Consider the following 22,267-nt stretch of genomic DNA (forward strand, 5'->3'; position numbering starts at 1 on the left):
CTTACATCACTTTTAATGCAACATCAGAGTTATGAACAATTTAATTTACAGTGGAATATAAACATGTGATCAGAGTTACAGCGAAAATAAATATCTACTCATGACATGGTGAAGCATTGATATATAAACTATGATTGCAGCATAAAAGAATCATCTCTGAGCTCACCAGGAGGGATCCCCACATAAGAGTCAGCTCTAGCATCCGCCTATCACATGCACTAGGGGGAAATAAAACCCTAAGTACTCAATTATACTCAGCAAGACTTACCCGACAGGAGAAAATAAAAGACTTCAAGGTTGTGCAAGACTATCTGGCTTGTGGGTTTATTGCATTTGTAGGAAGGATTACTAAGCGTGCGTCCTTATATTCAATTTTATTAGCAGTCAGCATTAGTTCATTAACTAACCATTCTATGTAAGTACCCGTGCTACTTTTCAAGCAAGGGGTAAGCAATCAGAATCATTTTTACCATCTTTCATCTTCTAGTTCTTACTACAGTGCTAGATTGTAGACAAGTCGTATCGGATCACCCGACGATTCACGAATCAATGTGCCCATCTGGGTACCCTGAAACACACACCTTGCTTGTACCCCAGGCACAAGCAGGACCAACCCACCACCCTCTTGTCACGGGGTCTAGGTCCACGTCCAAACTTGGACTCCAAGCCCCCGCTCTTGAGCTTCGGACTCAGTGCGGTGTTTAGACCTCCACCATCCCCATCTCTAATCTATCAATCCGGAAAGAGCCAGAACCCATGACAAGAGAGCAATGAGTCTTCCCGCGCCCATACACAAGTATGTGTTCAGGATAATAAGTCTGTGACCTACCTAGAACCCATTGCAATGACCGGTCCTTAACCGACACAGGCGGAACAAATGCAGTCTAAACCTCGCTCGAATGCCCAACCAAGTCTAGATCCAAAGTACCATTCCGCTCGGTCTCCAATTAATATTCATATATATTCCAGATGATAATAATATAGTAACAACAATAATATATTTCCTATCTCTCGCGAGTAACAGGTAATCACTCGACTTCTACCGGAGTCCTGTAGCATAGCAATTTACACAATCCTGTCATACTAGTAAGACTCATAGGATAAAGATACATATATATGCAAGTGGGTTTTATTCAACTCCTTAAACTTAATGCACAAGCATAAATTAAAGTGCAGAATAATAGGGGTTACACACCGGGGCTTGCCTGGGTAACATATAACCAAAAGTTAGTATTCTATCTTGGCGACACGATCTCCAAAAGTACCATCTCATCAGCAACTCCCGATGACTCCGCGATCCATCGACATCCCTATTATGGTATGCAATGCGATGCAGAGATGATGCAACAGTTAATTAACAAGGCAAAAACAACTCTTAAAACAGAGTACATACTGTGAACTAACAAGCTAGCTCTAATGAGTAACATACTAATCTACGTATCAACATCGTTGAGAAAGGTGTCATTTCCCAACAAGTGTTTTAGTTATACAATTCTAAGGTGTTTCTTTATTTTATTTATTTGATTTACTATATATTCAAACTAGAGCTCATTTGCTATCTTAGCAATTTACTTACTATGCAGCTACAAAAATTACAGAGAACACCTGATAACACTTCTAACCTATTGTAAAATTTTTAGAGCTAACACTATCACCGATTTATCACGGAAATTCCTATAGGTTTATGTCTTATCAATATTAAGCATGTTAAAATAATTACAGCAACCCTAAAAACATAAAGAACCTATGTGGACAAGATACATTATCAGATAGATTAGGATTTTAGAAATTAACAAAATTGATTTGGTATTTTTGTAATTTTTCTACACTTTATTTTCAATTTTTGAAGAGCTCTAAATTAACAAAAAACAACACAAAAAGAAAAAAGGGCCTGAGCGGCTTGGCTCAGCCTGCAGGCACGCGTGCGGCCTGCTGGCTAGGCGAGGCCCAGCGGTGGCGGTAACGAGCGCGGGCAGCCCAGGCGGGCAGGCAGGCCGTAGCCCAGCGCGAGCAGGGCGACCCATGATGGAGAGCCCAGCGGCGGCAGCACCAATTTACGCCGAGGCCCCTGCACTTCTTACTATTTCCACTCACAGTTCAAAGACACTATTTAGCACTATTTACTTGAGTCAAGCGATTCACATTGGGGACCCTGGAAAAGTTCCATTCTTACCCCGTGGTCCTTCTCTTCCTCCTCACAAACAGAGCATGGGCAGGGGAACTGGCCGGCGGCCGATTCGACACGGTGGGTGGCCGGTGACGACGGAGGCAGTGCATAGGGGCAACAAGGGTGGCTGCCGCTCCCATGGGCATTGGCAGCATGGCTAGGGGCAGCCCGAGGCGGTCCAGCCACGAGCGCAGGCGGCCAGCTAGGGCGCAACGCGGCAGCGACAAACAACACGGAGGCAGAGCCCCGCGGCGGGCATCAGCAGCAGGGGCGGCCTGATGTGGACGATGGCGGGGAAGGCGGCATGGTCAGCAGTGCCCACGTGGTGCGCAACTACAGGCTGGTCGACAGCCAGGAGGTGCGAGGGCGCACGACGTGGAGAGGAAGAGGAGGGGTACCGGTGCTACACGTGGAGGAGCTAGGAGCAGGGGAGGTCACCATGGAAGGAGCAGCAGGTAGCAGCATCGGCGGCGTGGAGCTGCGGCCATCTCGGCCGCAGGTGCGGTGGTAGCGGCCTGGCCGGGCATGGCCAAGAGTAGCCTGGCCACTCACAGGGGCAGCGAGCCGTCAAGGAGGAGGATGTAGCACGGGGCAACGTAGGCTCGCGCGCACGGTGGCTGGCGATGGGAGCGGTCGCGGCACTAGCAGGGCAGGCCGAGCGGCGGCGGGGAAGGCGCTCGGGAGGGGCAGCGTTGTCCACGCGCACCAGCGGCCTAGCACTCGTGCGCCCGGCAGCGGCTTGGGACCAGCGGCCTACAGCGTAGGCGACAAGCAAAGAGAGAGAGAGGTCGGAGGTAGGGAAGAACAGGCACAAGAAGAAGAGCAAGGAGACGTGTGCGAGCTCGCCATCTACCTCTCAAGCATGGTGTGGGCAGGGCGGCCTGGCACAGCGTGGCCGGCAGGGGCAACGCAGTACATGGCAGCAGTTGCTTGGGTAGGTGGAATGAACGGTCGAGAGCGAGCGCTGCAGTGACCGAACGGCAACGGACAAGAGCACCTCACTGCACGCGTGCGCGGACGGCATTACGGTTGACAACAGGTCAGCAGCTACGCACGAGTTTTAAAGCGAATGAAAACTGCTAATGACCACGATTGGGGTTCAACTAATTCCACGACTCTACAGTTGATCTTATCAGCTATCTAACGGCGCAATCCGCACAACAAAAGGACCACCCGAGAGGAAGATACATGCGTGCCAAGGTGAGTTCGTCTAGCTGGGCGCTGGTTCGTAAACCGAACAGCAATTCGCGGACTACAGCGCGTTCTAACGAAGTTAGGTAATTTCTACGAGAGTGTCGTGACACCTATCGCCCCCTCGACCTACACCATTCTCAAGTGCTTAATTCGTCGCAACTGACGATGCAAAAACATGGAGTTGGTGTTTAGGGAATTTTGTAGATATTTAAATGTTGAAGTAGCATCGTCTATCATCTTTTCAGACTAAAAAGGAATTCAAAGTTCCAGTTAGAACTAACACTCCCTAGCACTTTTGGTTGAATTTTTAAATGGTCAAAACTTTACCAAACTTCACCAACAACCATTTCACGGCATAGCACACACTTTATACCAAACAATAGAACCAAAACGTCAGGGCGTTATTTAACTATGTTGCATTTTATAAATCGCCAAAAAGTGTACATTCAACACAACTTTAAATTTTTGCCGATTCAACGAAAATGGCTAATTTTTAATTTCCAATTTGATTTTTGAGCTTCCAAGAACACTAATTAACAACCTTTGCTTCCCAAACGTTAATGTTGCATTTCCATCTACAAAACTTGTACTTCAATTTTTATTTATGTACTAAATACAAGTTATGTTTTATTCTTGTTTATAGAAATCGCTTTTCGTGCTAAACAATTAAAACCATTTTTCTTATTTTCTTGTTAGAATTTTAATTATCGCCTTTGATTAAACTAACTCACTGTACTCATAGATCTATTTCTCAGGCCATAATCTCAGTGCTTAGCGGAATCGTAACACCAGAGGTGTTACATGAAGTTCCTGCTGAACCGACCTGTTTTTCCTTCTTACTAGCTCAAACAGATGTGGGGCGAAATCCTTGGGGGCCTCGCCATCAAGCTAGCTATCATGCCAAAATCGAGCCTTGGTCCCATCACCAATCGTGATCATGGCCGAGGCTTTGAAGAGGAGTCGGTCGGTGTCATTGCAAGGCAGTTCGGACCCTACCTAAGGTTTGGAGTCGTCGGTCCAGCTTTGCCAAAGCCATCAGAGGCGAAGGACTCTCCCAAATTTCTCCAAGTCTGGCACCCCTCATCCACCAATGTCTTTTGGCTTGGTCACCGTTGGCTAGTTGACAAGACAGTGCCCACCATTTGCATTTTCGTCGCCCTTCCAAAGAAAAGATCTCCTGATTTTATCAATTTTCTTCCTAGCCCATGTTGCAAGTAGAAACACTGTGAGATGATAAGTTGGCATAGATGAGAGCACAGAGGAGACAAGCGTCAATCATCCAGCCCTGTTCACCCATCTTCCTTTCCATCCGGGGAGTCTCTGGCTAATGTGTTCAACGAGTGGTTGCACATGAACCCTCTGGAGCTTCCTAGTGTGCAACTGCAACCCTAGATATCGGTAGGGGAACGTGCTTCTGACACCATCAAAGGAGGATAGTACCTGCTCCAGGTCAACCTCCTCGCATCTAATCGGGTGTATGGAGCTTTTTTGAAGGTTCATGTGTGTAGGCTTGAGGAGTTCCCGAACGCCATCATGATTATTTTGATTGCTTCCAGATCCTCCTTTAGGGGGTTAATGAAGACGGCCGCGTTATCCGCGTACATGGAGATTCTCCATTTAGCGGCTGTTGGAGGCAGCGGGGAGAGAATCCCCTCCTGAGTCGCTAGATCAAGCAGGCGCTTGAGAGGGTTCATTGCAAGGATGAAAAGCATGGAGGAGAGGGGGTCACCCTGACGGACACCTCTGCCATGGTTGAAGCTTGATCCACATTGGCCATTGAGTAATGCCAACGAGGTGGCCGTGCGAAAAAGAATGGAGACCCACTCCTGCCATCGAGGCCCGAATCCCAAGGCCTACAACACCTCCAGAAGGTAGCTCCAATTTACCGTGTCAAAAGCCTTGTGAATATCAAGTTTTAGGAAAACGACCGGCATCTTCTGCTTGTGTAGCTTCCTCAATGTGCTTTGCACGTATAGAAAATTATCATGTATGCTTCTTTTTTAATGAAGGCACTTTGGCAGTTTGAGACCATGGAGTCCAGCAAGGGCGCCAATCCGTTAGCTAGAAGTTTGGAAAATATCTTGGCGATGCTATGGATGAGGCTGATGGGCCTATAATATGTGACTCTAAGGGCGTCATTTTTTTTGGAAGTAGGACGATGTTTGCCTAGTTCAGCAGCTGAAAGCCTTGGGAGTTCATTGCAAAAAGGTTATTTATGGCGGCCATGATATCATCTTTGATGATCTCCCAGCAAGATTTGAAGAAGGCTCTGGTGAGACCATCAGGCCCAGGAGCTTTGTCTGGCGGCATGGACTGGAGTCAATAGTGTCTTTGACCTCTTCCTGTGTGAAGGGGAGCTCCAATTCAGAGAGGTCTCGCAGGGCATAACCAAGGACATACCAATCAAGGCTTATGGGTCTCGGTGTTGATGAGTCAATATGGTCTCTGAAGTAATCCCCGATCACTTTCTCCTTGTCCTCATGGGTGAACATCATCCCCTCATCTGTCTGCAAGCTGTGAATGTAATTTTTTCTCCGACAGGAGCTCGCATGAATGTGGAAGAATTTCGTGTTGGCGTCGCCGCATCGGATGTAAGTAAGCCTTGATCTTTGCCGAATTCTTGTTTTTTTCAATGGCAGCCAATCCGGTGCTTCTGGCCTTGAGGCGTCGACGTAGCTCGTGTTCCTGATCCGTGAGCACTCTAGATTCTTGAGCGGCCTCAAGCTGTAGTAGGATTTCTTTGACTACAGCTAGCTGCAGTCTAGTGTCTCCGATCTTTTCTTTGCGCCACCGCTTGATAGATTTAGACACTCTAGATAATTTGATATGAAGGCGTTTCAGGGGCAGTATCGAGTTGACCTGCTTTGTTCCAGGTGTCCTGGACCATCTCCTGGAAGCCCTGCATCTTGGTCCAAAAGTTTTCGAAGCGGAAGGACGAGTTACGCTGATGGTCAAGCTCTCCTTGCAGAAGTAGAGGGGTGTGGTCCGACATGAGAGAAGGAAGAGAGTAGAGGAAACAAGTTGGGAATAGCAGCTCCCATGCATGGGTGCAGAAGACCTGTCAATTCGAGTTAGAGTTCGAGTGTCTTGTTCATTGCTCCAGGTGAAGCGCCGACCATTTAAACTTATTTCTTTGAGGCCTAAGTCATCAATCACCGCCTTGAAAGAGCCCATGAGCCGGCGATTTAGATTTGAGTTATTTTTGTCTTCCGCTTGGTATATTAAGTTGAAGTCCCCGAGGACGAGCCATCTGTCGTGGCTGGGAGGGTGGATGTCTCTGAGCTCATGGAGAAACTGTAGTTTCTCTGCGTCCCCTTGCGGCCCATACACCACCGTGATTTGCCATGGGAGTCTGTCTGCTCTCATTATGATTGTCGCAGTGATGGCATGTGTGGACAGGTGGACGTCTGAGATGTCAAAGAAGTCCTCATTGACGGCCAGCAGGATGCCACCTCTAGTTTGCTCGGCCGGCAGAGTAGCATAGGAGTCAGCAAATTTTTATCCTAATGTGCGCCTCACCACATTCTGATCCACAAGCTGCAGCTTAGTTTCTTGTAGGCAAACGATAGTGGAGCGAGTATCTTTCACAATCTCACTCACTGCATCCTTCCTAGCACCATCATTTAGTCCCCTGACATTCCAATTGAGAAGCTGACAGTTATGTTGTGCCATAAAAACAAGTGGAAAGACCCACACAGGAAACCATAATAAGGCCTTGTTTAGATCGAAACTTTTTTCAACCTGATGAATAGTACCACTTTCGTTTTATTTGGCAAATATTATTCAATCGTGGACCAACTAGGCTCAAAAGATTCATCTCGTGATTTTCAACTAAACTGTGTAATTAGTTATTTTTTTTATCTACATTTAATACTCCATGCAAACGGCTAAAAATTGATGTGATGGAGAGAGAGTGAAAAAACTTGAAACTTTGATGGGATCTAAACAAGGCCTAAAGCATACTGTATGCACCAGTGAATCAGTGATCGACTCGCGACAAGTGACGAGCACTAGTTTTTCGGTTGAATCCTGAACACAAAGCACCATGGCTGGTTTTCATGTGAGCTTCAGCATAACGAATACGATGTACCATTGTGTGTGACTTCTGACTTTCTGAGTGAGCAAGAAGCCTCGTATAAACGACGGCTGAGAGGGAGAGTTCATGGGATGCAGACTGCGCTGCCAATGTCGCGTCGGCCTTTACTCCGCGTGGCTCCAACGGTGCGCAAATGGGCTCACGCCGGTCGCACTCGTTCCGGCGGGGGCGCCACGCCCCGCGCGGCCGCGCCCTCCTCCCGCACACGCCCATTAATCCCTCACGCACCGGGCCGTTGCACCATTAACTCCCTCCCCTCCGCGCCATTACTGCTACATACACGGATACACCTACGTGCCCTGTGCCGAGGGCCGAGGCCGAGCCGCTCCCGGCGCCCACGTTACCTGCACTCGCCGCTTGCTTCCCTCGGCTTCGAGCACTGCAATGGCTGCTTTGCGCGTGCTCCTCTTGACACTGGCGATCGCCGCGAGCTGCGTCTCCGCCTCCGCCCCTGCCCCGAGCCCCGACGCCGTCGCGCTGCTCGCATTCAAGTCGGTGTGCTCCGACAGCGCCGAGGCGCTCGTCTCATGGACGGAGTCCTCCGACCCCTGTGCCGCCAAGTGGCGTGGCGTCACCTGCCAGCGGCCGTCGTCGCTCACCTCCCCGCTCCGCGTGCGTCGCATCGTCCTCGAAGGCCTCCAGCTCAGCGGGCACGCCGCGGCGCTGGAGCTGCTCGCGGATCTCCCCGTTCTCTCGTCCCTTAGCCTCAAGAACAACACCTTCACGGGCGCGCTCCACGGCGTCGACTTCTCCCGCCTAGCGCCGCACCTCAAGCTTCTCTACCTCTCCGGCAACGGCTTCTCCGGCAGGTTCCCCGAGTCCGTCCTGCGCCTTCGCCACCTGCGCCGTCTCGACCTTTCGGGAAACCACCTCGCGGGCACGATCCCGCCGGAGATCGGGCACTGCCTCCGTGCTCTCCTGACGCTGAACATTCAGCGGAATTCGTTCGTCGGGTTCGTGCCGGACTCGCTGGACGCAATGCCCAAGCTCGCGGAGCTCAACGTCTCCGGCAACCACCTCGAGGGGCGGATCCCGAACCGCCTCGCGGCTGCCTTTCCCGCGTCGTCGTTCGACGGCAATCCGGGCCTCTGTGGCGCGCCACTGGCCCGCCGGTGCAATGAACCGCAGCAGATCGTGTACAACAACGGCGGCGGCGAGGCATCGAACGGATCGATGACGACGGGGAGGGGGAATAAGATCCATGGCCGGTGGATGGTCGTGATGATCATGTCAGCGGTGGTCGCCGCGGTCGCGTCGTTGGTCGCGGCGGCACTGTGCGCCGTGCTTCTACTGAAGAACAGGAAGCCGGCGAGACGGCCCCGCGCCGGCTCTACGTCCGTCAACTCGACGGTGGCACGGGAGGAGACGGTGCGCTTCGACGGGTGCTGCGTGGAGTTCGACGTGGCCACGCTCATGCAGGGCGCCGCAGAGATGCTGGGGAAAGGAGCAACGGCGACGACGTACCGTGTGGTCATGGGAGGCAACGTCGACGCGGGCGACGCCGGCGTCGAGGAGGCCCTCGGAGAGGAGGTGGTGGTGAAGAGGATGAGGAGGAGGGACGGCGCGTCGAGGGAGGACGAGAGGCGGCGGAGGGAGCTGGCCAGGGAGATGGGCACGTGGCGGCACGCCAACGTCGTCGGCCTGCGCGCGTTCTATGCGTCCACGGAGGAGCTGCTCCTCGTCTTCGATTACATGCCCAGCGGCAGCCTTCATAGCCTCTTGCACGGTGAGCAGCGCGCCTCATTTCTCGTCGCACGTATATACAATTCGGACGTGTCAGCTGTCAGGTGATGTCTTCTGACGTGTGCACAAAATTGGTGCTCTTCTGGACAGAGAACCGTGGCCCGGCAAGAGTTCCTCTGGGCTGGCAGACCAGGCTGAAGCTGGCGCAGGACGCGGCGCACGGTCTCGCCTACCTCCACGGTTTGTCTGGCGGCAATCTCTCCCACCGCCACCTCACTTCCTCGAACATCCTCGTCGACGGCAGCGGCAACGCGCGCGTCTCCGACTTCGCTCTCCTCCAGCTGCTCGCGCCGGCGCCGCCTGGGGAGGCCCTGCAGAAGCAGGACGTGCATGGTTTCGGCGTCATCCTGCTGGAGCTCCTGACAGGGCTCCAGTCGCCCGAGGACGGCAGCGCGGACCTGCCGCAGTGGGCGCGGACCGTGGTGCGGGAGGAGCGGACGTCCGAGGTGTTCGACGTGGAGCTGCCGCGGACCAAGGGCGCCGAGGACGAGATGGTGGCGCTCCTGCAGGTGGCGCTGCTCTGCGTCGCCGACAACCCGAGGGAGCGGCCCAGGATGGCTGTGGTGGCCAAGATGATCGAGGACATCAGGGACAGGGCGAGCAAGCGGAGCAACAAGTACTCCGCGTCTCCGTCGCAAGCGGGGCACTCGTACGAGTCCTCTCCCTGCGTGTCCGAGGACACCACCAGGTCTACTCCTGCCTCAAGCTCTTGACGCGGTTGAATCTAGCATTGTTGACCTATGTCGTGAGAAAAACATTGTACAACTACAATCAGGGTAGTGATGAGCACTAGAACAGCGTGGAAACGCCGTTTGCATCAAACAGGTGTTGTACCTTATGGAGATCTAAACAAAGCAAATGGGCTCTGTTAGCTTGACATGGTACTGTCGGGCGTCCGGCCACTTGCCTTTCGTTTACTGTATCCGCTTACTGCAAATTTTATTAGACAAGAGGAATAAAAGAAACACAAGCACCATCAAGTTCTCCTAAAGCGACCCGTTCTACAAAAATAACATAAAAAAGGAGAACGTGGCCGGATGGTACTCCATTCGTTCTAAATTATAAGACGTTTTATCACTTTTTACATATATTACTTTGCTATGCATTTAAACATAGTGTATATCTAAGTATATAGCAAAAGTTATGAATCTAGAAAAATCAAAACGCCTTTTAATTTGGAATTGATGGAGTACAAGTACAAGACACAACACAAAAAAAAAAATACTAAACCCATAACGCCGCTGCTACTGTTTTTCCGAAGAAGATTGCTAACATCCATCTGTTTTCTAAAGAAGATTAGGTTAGAAATTTAGGTATTTTAATGTTTAATTCCATTCAAAAAAATCATAACAAATTTGTGACGACAAATACGTACACGTGTGAGTCATTACTACTAGCAGCCGTAGCGAAAACATACATGACACGCTGGTCTGAAAAGTTCAGACCAGCCGGCTGGTTCCCCACTCATTTCACTATTCATCCATCCAGCCAAACAGTGTTTCTCTCTCCCAAAACCAGCCAGTTTCAGCCAAGATTCTGCCAGCCGAACGGGACCACACTGACATAGCGCCGTCGCTCCGCCGCGGGCGAGCACAGCCACTTCGGCTCCCGTACAGTGGGCCTGTACGTGTATTCCTGTACGCATCATGTCGTGAGATGTGTAGAAAATGGTTTGGATGGAAGAAAGATAGAATTATAAAATAATTATTCAAATAGATAAATTGTATTGACGTATGTCAAACTTGAAAAATTGTAATTGGCGTGGGTATCGATCAAACTATCTTGTGGTGGACGTGGACCGGTGAATGATTGGATCAGAGAGAAGAAAACGCGACCGAGCTAGCCTGGTAGCCTGGTCTGCCAAATCAGCATTCCACCGGCAGCCTATCCCCAGTTCCCCCACCGCTCCGTCCGACGGCCGCCGTAACGTGACGATCCTGTCTGGCCGCCCCAACAACCCGCGAACGGAGAGGACGACGCCTTGTGTCCCCGGTCGATCGATGGTTCACCGCCGGCTCCGGGGCCCATGGACTCCTGCCGCTCCTCGAATTCTCTAGTACACTCGCGGCACCGGACCCCTATTGCCACCTCCGATCCGGTCTCACCATTTCTCATTTCGGCCTGATCCGGTGTTGATTTACAGGCGTCGAGGAGCTCCCTGACGCTGGGGGAGTTAGCCTGCGCGGCGCTGTTCCCGGTGCTCGCCGTGGTCGACGCGGTCCTGCTCGCGGCCTCGCGGTGCTTCCAGAAGTGCCCGTGCAGGCTGCTGCCTGCGCTCGACATATGCGCGCGCCTCCGGGCTGGCAGACGTCTCACCTTCCGTGACCTAGCCGAGCTCGCCGACGAGTCCCGCTGCTGTAAGTATGCGACTGCCTGTTCGGCTTTTGTGTTGTCTTCCGTCTGCTATTGTGGGCTGAGATGTTTTTCCGCGTGTGGCTGCTGGGAGTTTCGGTGAACGAGGGGAGGCGCTGTACGAGCTGTACAAGAAGATCAGCTGCTCCATCATCGACGACGGTCTGATCCATAAGGTTTTTGAAAATGTTATCCCCATACACCTTCTTTTTTTTGGTCCGGTTGGCCAGACATGCGCTTGTGTTTAAACTCTTCGACCCGGTTTAGGCGGTGAGCCTTTTATATTCCTGTGACAATTCACAATTAAACTCTTGCTGTGAAAGTTCCTCAAAATTCAGTGAGGTTCGTGCATTCCAAACAGATATTGATCCGTTAGCCAATCCATGTGGAATTGGGACCCTCACTTTGATTGTAAAGGTTTCCTTGTTTTTCAGGAGGAGCTGCAGTTGGCATTATTCAAGACACCATTTGGGAAAATATTTTTCTAGATAGAGTAAGTGCCAAAGCTTGCTCTCCCGGTTGTCAAACAGAAATGGAAAAAATAAAGAAAAAGGAAATGACTAAGATGAAAATGTCTGCACCACTCCTCTTGGTTAAAAATTCTTTAACCTTTTTGGGGCTGCTCAGTATCACATGACTTGTTCTTTTTCTGGATCTATCTCAAACGCATGTGCTATAGAATCTTCCAAAGGAGCTGGGATTCATGACTTACTTCCCAGTTTCATCTTTTTCTTAAGAAAAACTAAGCTTCATGCAGTATGGGGTGGAACCACATTGCATAACTTGTGAAGTTATACTGATGTTGAGACATCACAACTAACCACATCATTACCTGTTGGGTTCTCCCATGCTATAATGTCAAAATCCCAAAAAATAGAAAAAATACTGTACGATTTGATAGCTTCCATAACATCTGAAAGCAACCTTAGTTTTAGATTCTGAAATTTGCTTGCATTCCAAGTAGGTCCACTAATTTGAGTCTTTCCTTTCTCCTGTTCCTGTAGGTTTTTGATCTTTTGATGAAAAGAAAAATTCTGTTATTGAATTTGATGAGTTTATCCATGCAATAAGTGTCTTTCATCCAAATGCTCCTCTTGAAGACAAAATTGATTGTAAGTATGATCAACCTGATTGATAATTCTTGACATGCTAAGTTATGTCTGCCACTAAGTTTTGTTTCGCACTTCAGTTTCATTCAGATTGTATGACTTGAGGCAAACTGGTTTCATCGAGCGTGAAGAGGTGTGTATAGATTTGTTAGTGCATAATCTGAACAAATTCTCTTCAGCGATTTGTATAGCTGTGTCAACATTTTGTATTCAACTATTCGAGACTTCTGCATGTGCATTGCCACTGTCAGTCTCTCTGTTCCTTAATGTTTGGAGAGAACCAATGTGACATCCTTTGTGGATGAGCACTGGTTATTTGCAGTGCGCACCTCATCTTAAAATGTTTTTCTTGTTGAAACCCTTACAAGCATCAGAACAAGCTTAATCATGATGTTCCTATTTTGTTGTCCTTTTTAGTAATGATCGCAAGGTTTTGATCTTTTCAACGAAATATCAGCTTGGTAAGTCGCAACTCGTGTAGTTACTTCATAAAAAAAATGGTAAAAATAAGTAGGCTTGGGATTACTAATTCAAGGAGCAATATGGACATGCTCTTGATTTACAATAGATTACAGTCTTGAATAGAAATAGTGTTGACAACAATGAAATATAGTTAAGCTTGTTCTTGGTAATGGAGCTTTTCAGGAGACATTACAAGTCTATGACATGACATGGCGCAATTCTGAAGTATAAAACCAATATATGTTATTTTCCCCAGGTAAAACAAATGGTAGTTGCTACTTTGATGGAGTCACAGTTGGAGCTGTCTGACGATCTCGTGGAAACGATAATAGACAAGGTACCATCATCACTGTGTTCCCCCCCTCAACCCCTCTTCTCTTTCTGTATTAAGTAGAAGGCATCTCTGATTGAGGTATGCGCGCTGTATCCTTCTGCAGACATTTGAGGACGCTGATACTGATAAGGACAACAGGATTAGCAGAGAGGAGTGGAGAGATTTTGTATTGCAGCACCCTTCTGTTATAAAGAAGATGACACTGCCACACTTAAAGTATGGATACTAGTTGTAATTCATGCATTTCATCAGCTTGTCTTCTTTATTGGCCTATCACCTATGAGATGCTAGTTCGTCATTTGCCTTGTGAATGTCTGCAATTAATTTGCTATCTGCTTCTGAATGTCTGCCAGTAACAGTACGAACGTGTGCTTATTCAACTTCTTTTCCTTCGCAGGGACACGACAGCGGCATTCCCCAGCTTCGTTTTCAATACACAAGTTGAAGACTAGGGAGATGAACAGTTGATTGTACAGTAGTTTTGTGGTTCCTAAAGTGGCAACAGAAGATGGAGATGAACAGTCGACAAAGAGCTTGTTCGCTGCTCGTATACGATCGTGGATTATAAGCTAGAACAGTATTTTTCTCTCATACCAAACCAGCCAGCAGTAAATAATCCACGATCGTTTACGGCCTGCCGAACAGGCTGAAACGGGAGCTCTGAAAACTTGTGCTACTCTTGGTCTCTTTTTTTTGGCGATCGTGCAAAGCACGTATTTCATTAAGCAGAAAGGAGTTTTCTTACAAAGGCGGGGCTACGGTAATCCAAGGTTACCGAAGTTCGAACCCGCAGAATAACACACGATTGTGATTACATGGTAAAGCTTTGGCAACAGAGGAAGACATCACTGATCACAGTAATGCCAACAGCGACCGCAACTGCTTGTCTCCGGCCAAGCACCAGGCGTCAATCTCTTCATGAATGAGCACATCCATTTGCGCTGCAGACGTTGCCTCCCTGTTGAAGGTCCTCCCATTTCTCTCCTTCCAAAGCAACCAGCCGATGAGGAAGAAGAGTGAGTCGAAACTACGACGAATCATCTTCGGCAGCCGCTTCCTAGTGCTCAGCCACCATTGGATCGCTCCTTGTTCCTGCAGCAACACCAAGCTCTGAAGATGCAGTCTTTGAACCCAGGCAGCCCAGACTTCGCGACTAAAAGAGCATCCAAGCAGGATGTGATCCATTGTTTCCGCTTCCTGGTCGCAGATGACACAAGTGTTGGACTCTTGAAGGCCATGGCGAAACCTCCTGTCAGCCGTCCAACAGCGACCGTGCATGACGAGCCAAAAGAAGAACTTAACACGTGGTGGCGCCGAGGTCTTCCAAATCTGCTTGGCGCCAAGGGGCGACGAGGAACCGAGGAACATGGCGCCATAGGCTGACGCCGCCGAGTAGTTGCGGTCCGCCGTCAGGCTCCAGGTGAACGTGTCCGGCTGCTCGAAGAGCTGGACGCCATCCAATAGATCACATAGTTGGCTGATTTGAAGGAGCACCTGCATTGTCCGCGGACCGGTGACGTGACGCACCCATGCATCGCCCATCAGAGCCTCAGCCACCGTAGTCTTCCTCTTCCTGACACTGACAGCCGCATAGACATCAGGCGCGATCGCCATCGGGCTCGAGCCGTTGAGCCATTTGTCACACCAGAAGCATGTCGATCTCCCGTTCCCCAGCGTGTACGTTGTGGCCGCCTGGAAAATCGCCACCACCGAACGTTCAGTTGATCTTAGCGCCAGATGCCCCTCTGAACGCGCTTGCCACTCCAACCGTACACGCAGCGCGACGCCCGCCCGCCATAGGTCGGACACCCTGTTCGCTTGCATCGCATCAGCTATGATATAGTGTTTTTCTCTCACAACAAAACAACATCAGTCGGTTTATAAACCACAGAACATGCCAAGTCCTCCAAGATCCCTAGGGTAGACAGTCTCCCATGCCCACCTTGCAGCGGCCAGCAGCGGCGGACTCCGAGCCGCTCCAAATAAACCCGCGACGAAGCTTGTCAATTGATTGTATTGCCTAGGGGGACAGGCACAAGGCGATCGCCATGTGGACTGGGATGGCTGACAACGTCGTCTTGGCCAACGCAGTGCGGCCGGCAACATTCAGCAGTTCGCCCTTCCACTTTGGGATGCGGGCAGCGACCTTGTCGATGAGCTGCTGCTCCTCCGATTTCTTCAGTCTTCTGATTGAGAGTGGCACTCCAAGATAGCGGCAGGGAAACTCCTCGATCCTACAGGCGAGGATGTCCCGAACACGCTCGACAGCTTCCTCCGAGCAGTTCATCGGTGTCGCGACGCTCTTGTCCAAGTTTGAGAAGAGCCCCGAGGCTAGGAGGGCCGCCTTCACCGCTTCCAGGTCTCTCACCTCTGGCGCGACGAAGAGGACAAGGTCATCAGCGTAAAGGCTGACCCTGCCGCCCACAAAGCCGCGCAAATGGCTGAGGAGCCCGTGCTCCTCCACCCAACGCAGGGCATGGTTGAGTACCTCCATGGTCAGCACGAATAGCATAGGTGATAACGGATCGTCCTGGCGTAGCCCGCGCGCATGGCAGATCCTCCTACCAGGCTGTCCGTTGAGCAGTATTTTGGTGCTAGAAGTGGAAAGGATTGTGGACATCCAATTCCGCCAGCGACGCCCAAATCCCATGTGACGGAGCACCTCGAGGAGGAAGGTCCAGGAGACCGTGTCAAAGGCTTTGGCTATATCAATCTTGAGAAGGATCGCTGGCGTCTTTTTGTGTTGTGTAATTCTTTGCAAGCAAGCTGAACTCTCCTGAAGTTATCATGTATTCGGCGACCCCTGATGAATGCACTTTGGTTGTGAAGCACAAGCGCATCGAGCACCGTGGCCAGTCGCTTGGCTAGGCACTTAGTGATCGGCTTGCCAAAGCTATGGATTAGGCTAATCGGTCGGTAGTCACGGATTTCAACTGGATGCTCCTTCTTCTTTAGCAATATCATGTAGGCATCATTAAGGTGGTTGAAACTCCTTGAATCTTGCGACCAGAACGCATTGAACGCGTTCATGACATCCACCTTGATGATTTCCCATGTCTTTGTAGAAGAGCCCCGTGAAGCCGTCGGGGTCGGGCGCCTTGTCATTTGGGAGGTCCATAACGACCGCCCGAACTTCTTCCTCGGTGAAGGTATGTTCAAGCGCCGCTAGGTCGACCATCGGAATGCCTAAAGCGTGCAGATCAAATCTCCGTGAACGCTGGAAGTGGGAGCCGAGCACACCGTTGAAGTGGTCGAAAAGTGCAGCAACCACGGCAGTGTCGCTGACCACTTCGAACCCCTGAACCCTGAGGGAGTCAATCCTACTTTTGCGGCTCCGGTGGCAGGCCTGCAGGTGGTAGAACCTTGTGTTTGCGTCACCTCCGCCAAGAACAGAAGCCGCGACCGCTGCCTAGCAATGGTGCGTTGGATAGCACCAGCTTGGTGCTCCGCTGACCTGCCTTCCTGCCCCGTCTGGCCGTCTCCAGTACGCATTATAAACACCAATATTCACCCTGTTTGCTTAAACTTATCAGCCTGGCATATCAGCTATGGATATTAAGTTAAAATTAAGAATCTTTGACTCATCGTGAAGCAAAATTTATATTCCCTTTAGGACGGAGGAAGTAAGGCACGTTGCTCCAATGTTATATCTTCAATTTTATGATTTTCTCTTGTAGTTCAAGACATAATAATGTTCCGCTATGATCTTTAGGGTCATTGTATTCATACGGTCGGCGGAAAGCTTTGGTCCTCAAACAAAATGGGAGCGAATCGTTTAATCATTGTCGTCGCGTTTTCAACACTGCTTTTGTCAATTTCACACCAATTATCTTCATGTGCCGTTTGCGTTCAGTTTCCATCCGTATCCACTCCTCGAGGCCTTCTCTTCCCCACCACCGTAAATGCAAAATGCCCAAATGGCACCGGCCGCGGTTGTCCCTGGGCCCGTGTGCGTGCTACCGGGCACCGCCTACGGCTACGGCTACGGCTACGGGGAAAGCAAATGTGGCAAGTACGGAGTAAGCACCGCCCACGGAGGCACAAAAGAACGCCGACCGAGGAAGTAAGCACCTGCCACCTGCGTGTGCTGCCCATCCGGTCCAGGTGCATGCGCATTTCCCTCCTCCCCACATCACAATCACCACCCTCCTCTATAACCGCGCCTCCCCCACTCTCTTTCCTTTCCCCGCAGCAAGCCCAGCGGCACGGCGCACGTTCGAGTCATCTTCTTCCTGCCCAATACGGCGAGCGGCGGCGCCCCGACCAGGTTGACCCCGCCTCGGCACCGGCCAGCGGGTCGTACAGCGCGCCGATCCAGTTCCTCCGGTGAGTTCTACTGCTTGTTTCTTTAGAGCTTCGGTTCTCAGCCTCGTGTTATATCGGGCTGCTCGGAAGTGGATTTGGGATTGAGTTAGTGAGCTTTTGGTTTGTTCTGGTCGGCGCAGATGGGAGATGGCGGGAGCTGTGTTGCGATTCACTTCTCTCTTTATTGTTTCCGATTAGCCTACATAGAACCAGACAGAGCAGGGATACATCATCTGGCCATACGCCTCAAATTGAACTTGATACTAAATTGCCCGTAACACTGAGCGCGATTAGTACACCCAGCTCAATAGAAATCGATTTCCTGTACTGTTCAGTGTTCACTCCCAGGCTCCCAGCAACGCCTCTGCATTGCTTTACCTTTTTTTAAGCGAAAAATGGTTGAGTAGCATCAAAGATCGTGATCTCCGTAAAATACCACTAAAAATTTAGCGCTCTATAAAATATCACTGAAAGATTGAACCCTGAACTAATAGTAGCATTCTTTTAAAATGAAGTCACGGAAGTGACGGAAGCCTCCGTCGTGTCCGTACGTGATGTTGTCACGCATGCTCGCCGTGAACAGGAACGGCTTCTGTGGCACCCTGCCACCACGTGCAGCGCCCGCAGGTTGTGCTTGCGCACGTCCTTGCCAGATAGGACTATAGGAGCACGCACCAGGACGTGGGCTCGTAGAACCGCTGCACCAGCGCTAGCAGGTTCCACCAGAAGTATGCGTCTATGCCGAGTTGAAGAAGCACACGTTCAACAGCAGGTTCCGGCGGCCAGAAGCAGCACATCGCCACCGCCGGACCATGGCCCTGTCGACAGCTTGGACGAGACCGACGAGGCGCCGAGGATGACGCAGTTGTCGAGGGTGGAGCCGAAGTCGGCCTTCCACTTTAGGAGCAAAAGTCTCTCCAAAATCTAAACTTTCAACTTAAGAGAACCCCTTTACAACTAGTCTTGCATTGTTCCTCACAACAACGTCTTGATCATCTTGCTTATTGCGAAACACCCACTTTGTTCCAATTACTCTTACACCTTTTGGTCGCTCTTCAAGAGTCCAAACTTCATTGCGGGTGAAGTTGTTCAACTCTTCATGCATGTCATTGATCCAATCTGGATCTTTAAGAGATTCTTCTACCTTGGTAGGCTCAAAACAAGAGATAAAAGAGTGATGTTCAAAAAATAAAGCAAGCTTTTGAGAACGAGTCATTACTTCCTTTGATGGACTCCCTATGATGAGATTTTATGGATGAGCTTAAAGTAGAGGTGAACTTCTTCTATCAACCACTCGAGGGGGAGGTTGTGGAGCATCAACATCTTGTGCTTGTACGACCATTTGCTCATAGAAGACATGAGTGTCTTTATTTTCTACTCTTCCATCTTTTGTATCATCTTGTAGCACATTTGATGAAGAAGGTGGATTGATCACTTGTACATCATCTTCATCATCTTGAGGCTTGATGTCTTCAATCGGAATGTTCTTCATAGTCTTCCTTAATAGTTCATCACCTACATCAAGATTCTTATGTGTTCCTTGGGAGCCGTTAGATTCATCAAATTCCACATCATATGTTTCTTTAACCAAGCCGGTGGTATGATTAAATATTCTATATGCTTTGGACTTTGATGAATAACCAACAAAAAAACCAATATCACAACGTCTTTGAAACTTTTTTAGGTGTTGTCGTTTTTTGTAGATGTAGCATTTGCAACCAAACACCATAAAGAAAGAGATGTCCATATTCTTTCCATTGAGCAACTCATAAGATGTCTTGCCAAGAAATTGTTGAAGGTATAGGCGGTTGGATATATAGTATGCGGTGTTGATAGCTTCCGCCCATAGAGCTTCGGGGGTATTGTACTCATCAAGCATTGTTCTTGCAAGAGTGATCAATGTCCGGTTCTTTCTCTCAACTACATTATTTTGTTGATAAGTATATATTATGGAGACCTTATGCTTGATCCCAACTCCATCACAATAGGCTTCTATGTTTATGTTATCAAATTCTTTACCCTTGTCACTTTCAATCTTCTTGAGCTTTACTTCAAACTCATTTTGTGTTTTCTTGGCAAATTTCTTGAAGCAAGAAGCAACTTTAGATTTGTCATGAAGGAAGAATACCTATGTGTATCTTGAATAGTCATCAACAATCACAAGGCAATAAACTTACTCCTAAACTCTTATATGTTGTTGGTCTAAATAAGTCCATGTGAAGGAGTTTTAGCACTCTTATAGTTTACATGAAAGCTTTTGTTGGATGAGTATTTGCAACTTACTTGTCGGCTTGACATACACTACAAAACTTGTCCTTAAACTTCACATCCTTTAACCCTCTCACCAAATCATTCTTCATTAGCTTCTAAGTGAGCTCATACCAACATGGGCAAGTCTTCTATGCCATAGCAACCCAAGTGCTGTTTTGGTAAATAGTGAAGTCTTAAAATTAACATCTTCGTAGGTGAAGTTCACTAGATATAGGTTGTTGTATCTAAATCGTTTGAATATCACTTGATCATCATCCTTCTTAGATATAACAACTTCCTTCTCGGTAAACAAGTATTGGAAGCCAAGATCACATAGTTGTCCAACGGATAGCAAGTTGAAGCTCAATAAAGCAACATATAGCACATTTTAGATAGAATGATCATTTGATATTGCCACTTTGCCCAATCCTTTAACCTTGTCCTTTGAATTATCTTCAAATATGATTCTTTCTTGTCTATCTATTTCTTCATCTAGTGAGGTGAACATACGAGGATCACCGGTCATATGTTGTGTGCATCCACTATCAATAACCCAATGATTTCTACTGGTCTTGTAGTTCACCTACACAAGAGATCAAGCTTTAAGAACCCAAACTTGTTGAGGGCCCTTCACCTTCTCAACAAGTGACTTTGCTACCCAAATTTTCTTAGACCTATTCTTGTTGGGAGGTCCTAAGAACATGACTTTCATCTTTTCACTAGAATCCTTTCTAAGTATGTAATGAATATTGAAAGCAAAAGGTCTAGCATGCTTGGGCAAAGGTTGTGGTGGTGGAGTTTGACATTAATGGGCAAAGTGACCTTCTTGTCCACACTTAAAACACTTCTTTTGCTTTGGCTTTTGTTGTTGTTGAGCTCGAGCCTTCTTATCTTTGTTTGCTATGTACCCAATACCACTTCTATCTATCTTCATGACGGTGTTCATTAGTAGCTCACTTTAAAGATGCTTGCCTCTTGTGAATTTGCTCATTCCAATCTTGAGATGCTCTTTCTCCAACTTGAGCTTCCATTTCTCTTCCTTGAGAGCATCATTATTTTTCTTTTCCTTGAGCTTCTTGTTCACTTCTTTGAGCTTCTTATTGTCAAGAATTAAATCACTATCATAATCAATAGTTTCTGGCACAATAGTATTGTGGCTTTTGATCTTTTCAAGATCTTTCTTGAATTTTTTAGAGTCATTCTTGAGCTTGACAAACTCATCATAATCTTCGTTCTCAACCACTTGCTTGCCCTTGCGACTAGAACTTTGCTCAATACTCTCAATGATCAAATCATCACATGATGTAGCTATATCAATGTTAACAACATCGTTAGTAGCATCATATGGCTTATTGGATAAATATTCTTGAGCAACGATAAGATTATCATGATTAATCTTAAGAGTAGTATATTCTTCTTTTAGCATATTGTGGCTAGTGATGAGCTCATTATGGATCCTCTCAAGTTTATTATGTTTGTCTTTAAGCTCTTTCTTAGAAGATTTCAGCTCCTTGAGTTTGGATGATATAGCATCATTTGCTTCTCTAAACTCAACACTGGTTTTTTCGGCTATATCACATTTAGTTATAAGAGAATCATTCTTAGCTTCTAGTTTTTTATTCTTAGCTCTACTCTTTCTAATGATCTTAGTGTATTGATTTAGCAATTTAACAAGATCATCATAAGAAGGTGATTCATATTCATCATCATCACTATCGCTATCATCATTGCTAGCAGGTTCATCACCACTACTATCATCATTTGATACCGTGCGATCATCCTTGGCCATAAGGCATAGGTGTGTAGAGGATGATGGCGGCGAAGATGATGAAGAATCAATAACAATGGCGGCCACCTTCTCGTTGTCACTATCATCATCGGATGAGCCACTAGATAAATCAATGTCCGTGAGCCAATTACCGACGATGTATGTCTTTCCACTTTTCTTCTTCTTGTGGAAGTCCTTCTTCTTGTCATCTCTCTTCTTGTATGGCTTGTTTTTCTTTTTCTTATCTTCTTCTTCATTGCTTGAATCATCTTTCTTGCCCTTGTACTTGTTCTTGAACTTGTCTTTCTTGGGCTTGGTGCATTGGTGTGCTAGATGACCAAGTTCTCCATAATTGTAGCAATCCATCTCGGAGATTGACTTCCTTCTAGAGCTAGTGAAGAACTTCTTCTTCTTGCCATCAAACTTGATGCCACTTTTGTTGAGCTTCTTTAACATCTTGGCGGTTCTTCTCACCATGAGAGCAAGA

General features: G+C 48.3%; 3 protein-coding genes and 1 pseudogene across 4 annotated transcripts in view; 3 read left to right on the forward strand and 1 right to left on the reverse strand.

Moving 5' to 3' along the window:
- The first annotated feature begins 7,795 nt into the window (after window positions 1-7,795).
- Window positions 7,796-10,135, forward strand: LOC136456448 (probable leucine-rich repeat receptor-like protein kinase At1g68400). The gene is made up of 2 exons (XM_066456328.1): window positions 7,796-9,183; window positions 9,291-10,135. The coding sequence occupies exons 1-2, from the start codon at window positions 7,842-7,844 to the stop codon at window positions 9,911-9,913; spliced, it is 1,965 nt and encodes a 654-aa protein (XP_066312425.1). The 5' UTR covers window positions 7,796-7,841; the 3' UTR covers window positions 9,914-10,135.
- Window positions 10,136-11,032: 897 nt separating this feature from the next.
- LOC136456449 (calcineurin B-like protein 10) lies at window positions 11,033-14,133 on the forward strand (annotated as a pseudogene).
- Window positions 14,134-14,309: 176 nt separating this feature from the next.
- On the reverse strand, window positions 14,310-15,281 carry LOC136460944 (uncharacterized). The gene has a single exon (XM_066460458.1). The coding sequence runs from the start codon at window positions 15,279-15,281 to the stop codon at window positions 14,310-14,312; it is 972 nt and encodes a 323-aa protein (XP_066316555.1).
- A 2,147-nt stretch (window positions 15,282-17,428) lies between these two features.
- The window catches only part of LOC136458857 (protein REVERSION-TO-ETHYLENE SENSITIVITY1-like), a 30,838-nt gene continuing 25,999 nt past the window's right edge, over window positions 17,429-22,267 (forward strand). Inside the window, exon 1 of one of the 2 annotated variants that reach the window (XM_066458769.1) lies at window positions 17,429-17,783. The gene's annotated coding sequence lies outside the window, so the exon portion shown is untranslated. The remainder of the gene's footprint in view (window positions 17,784-22,267) is intronic. The other variant, XM_066458768.1, reaches the window with a different exon arrangement.

Source organism: Miscanthus floridulus, chromosome 6 (assembly GCF_019320115.1).
Source record: "Miscanthus floridulus cultivar M001 chromosome 6, ASM1932011v1, whole genome shotgun sequence".
Taxonomy (NCBI): Eukaryota; Viridiplantae; Streptophyta; class Magnoliopsida; order Poales; family Poaceae; genus Miscanthus; species Miscanthus floridulus.

Excerpts from the sequence above, each read along its gene's own strand:
- LOC136456448 (XM_066456328.1), top strand. The coding sequence starts at position 7,842 with ATGGCTGCTTTGCGCGTGCTCCTCTTGACACTGGCGATCGCCGCGAGC. Across the intron at positions 9,184-9,290 it reads CCTTCATAGCCTCTTGCACG|AGAACCGTGGCCCGGCAAGA; the intron begins GTGAGCAGCGCG and ends TCTTCTGGACAG.
- LOC136460944 (XM_066460458.1), bottom strand. The coding sequence starts at position 15,281 with ATGCAAGCGAACAGGGTGTCCGACCTATGGCGGGCGGGCGTCGCGCTG.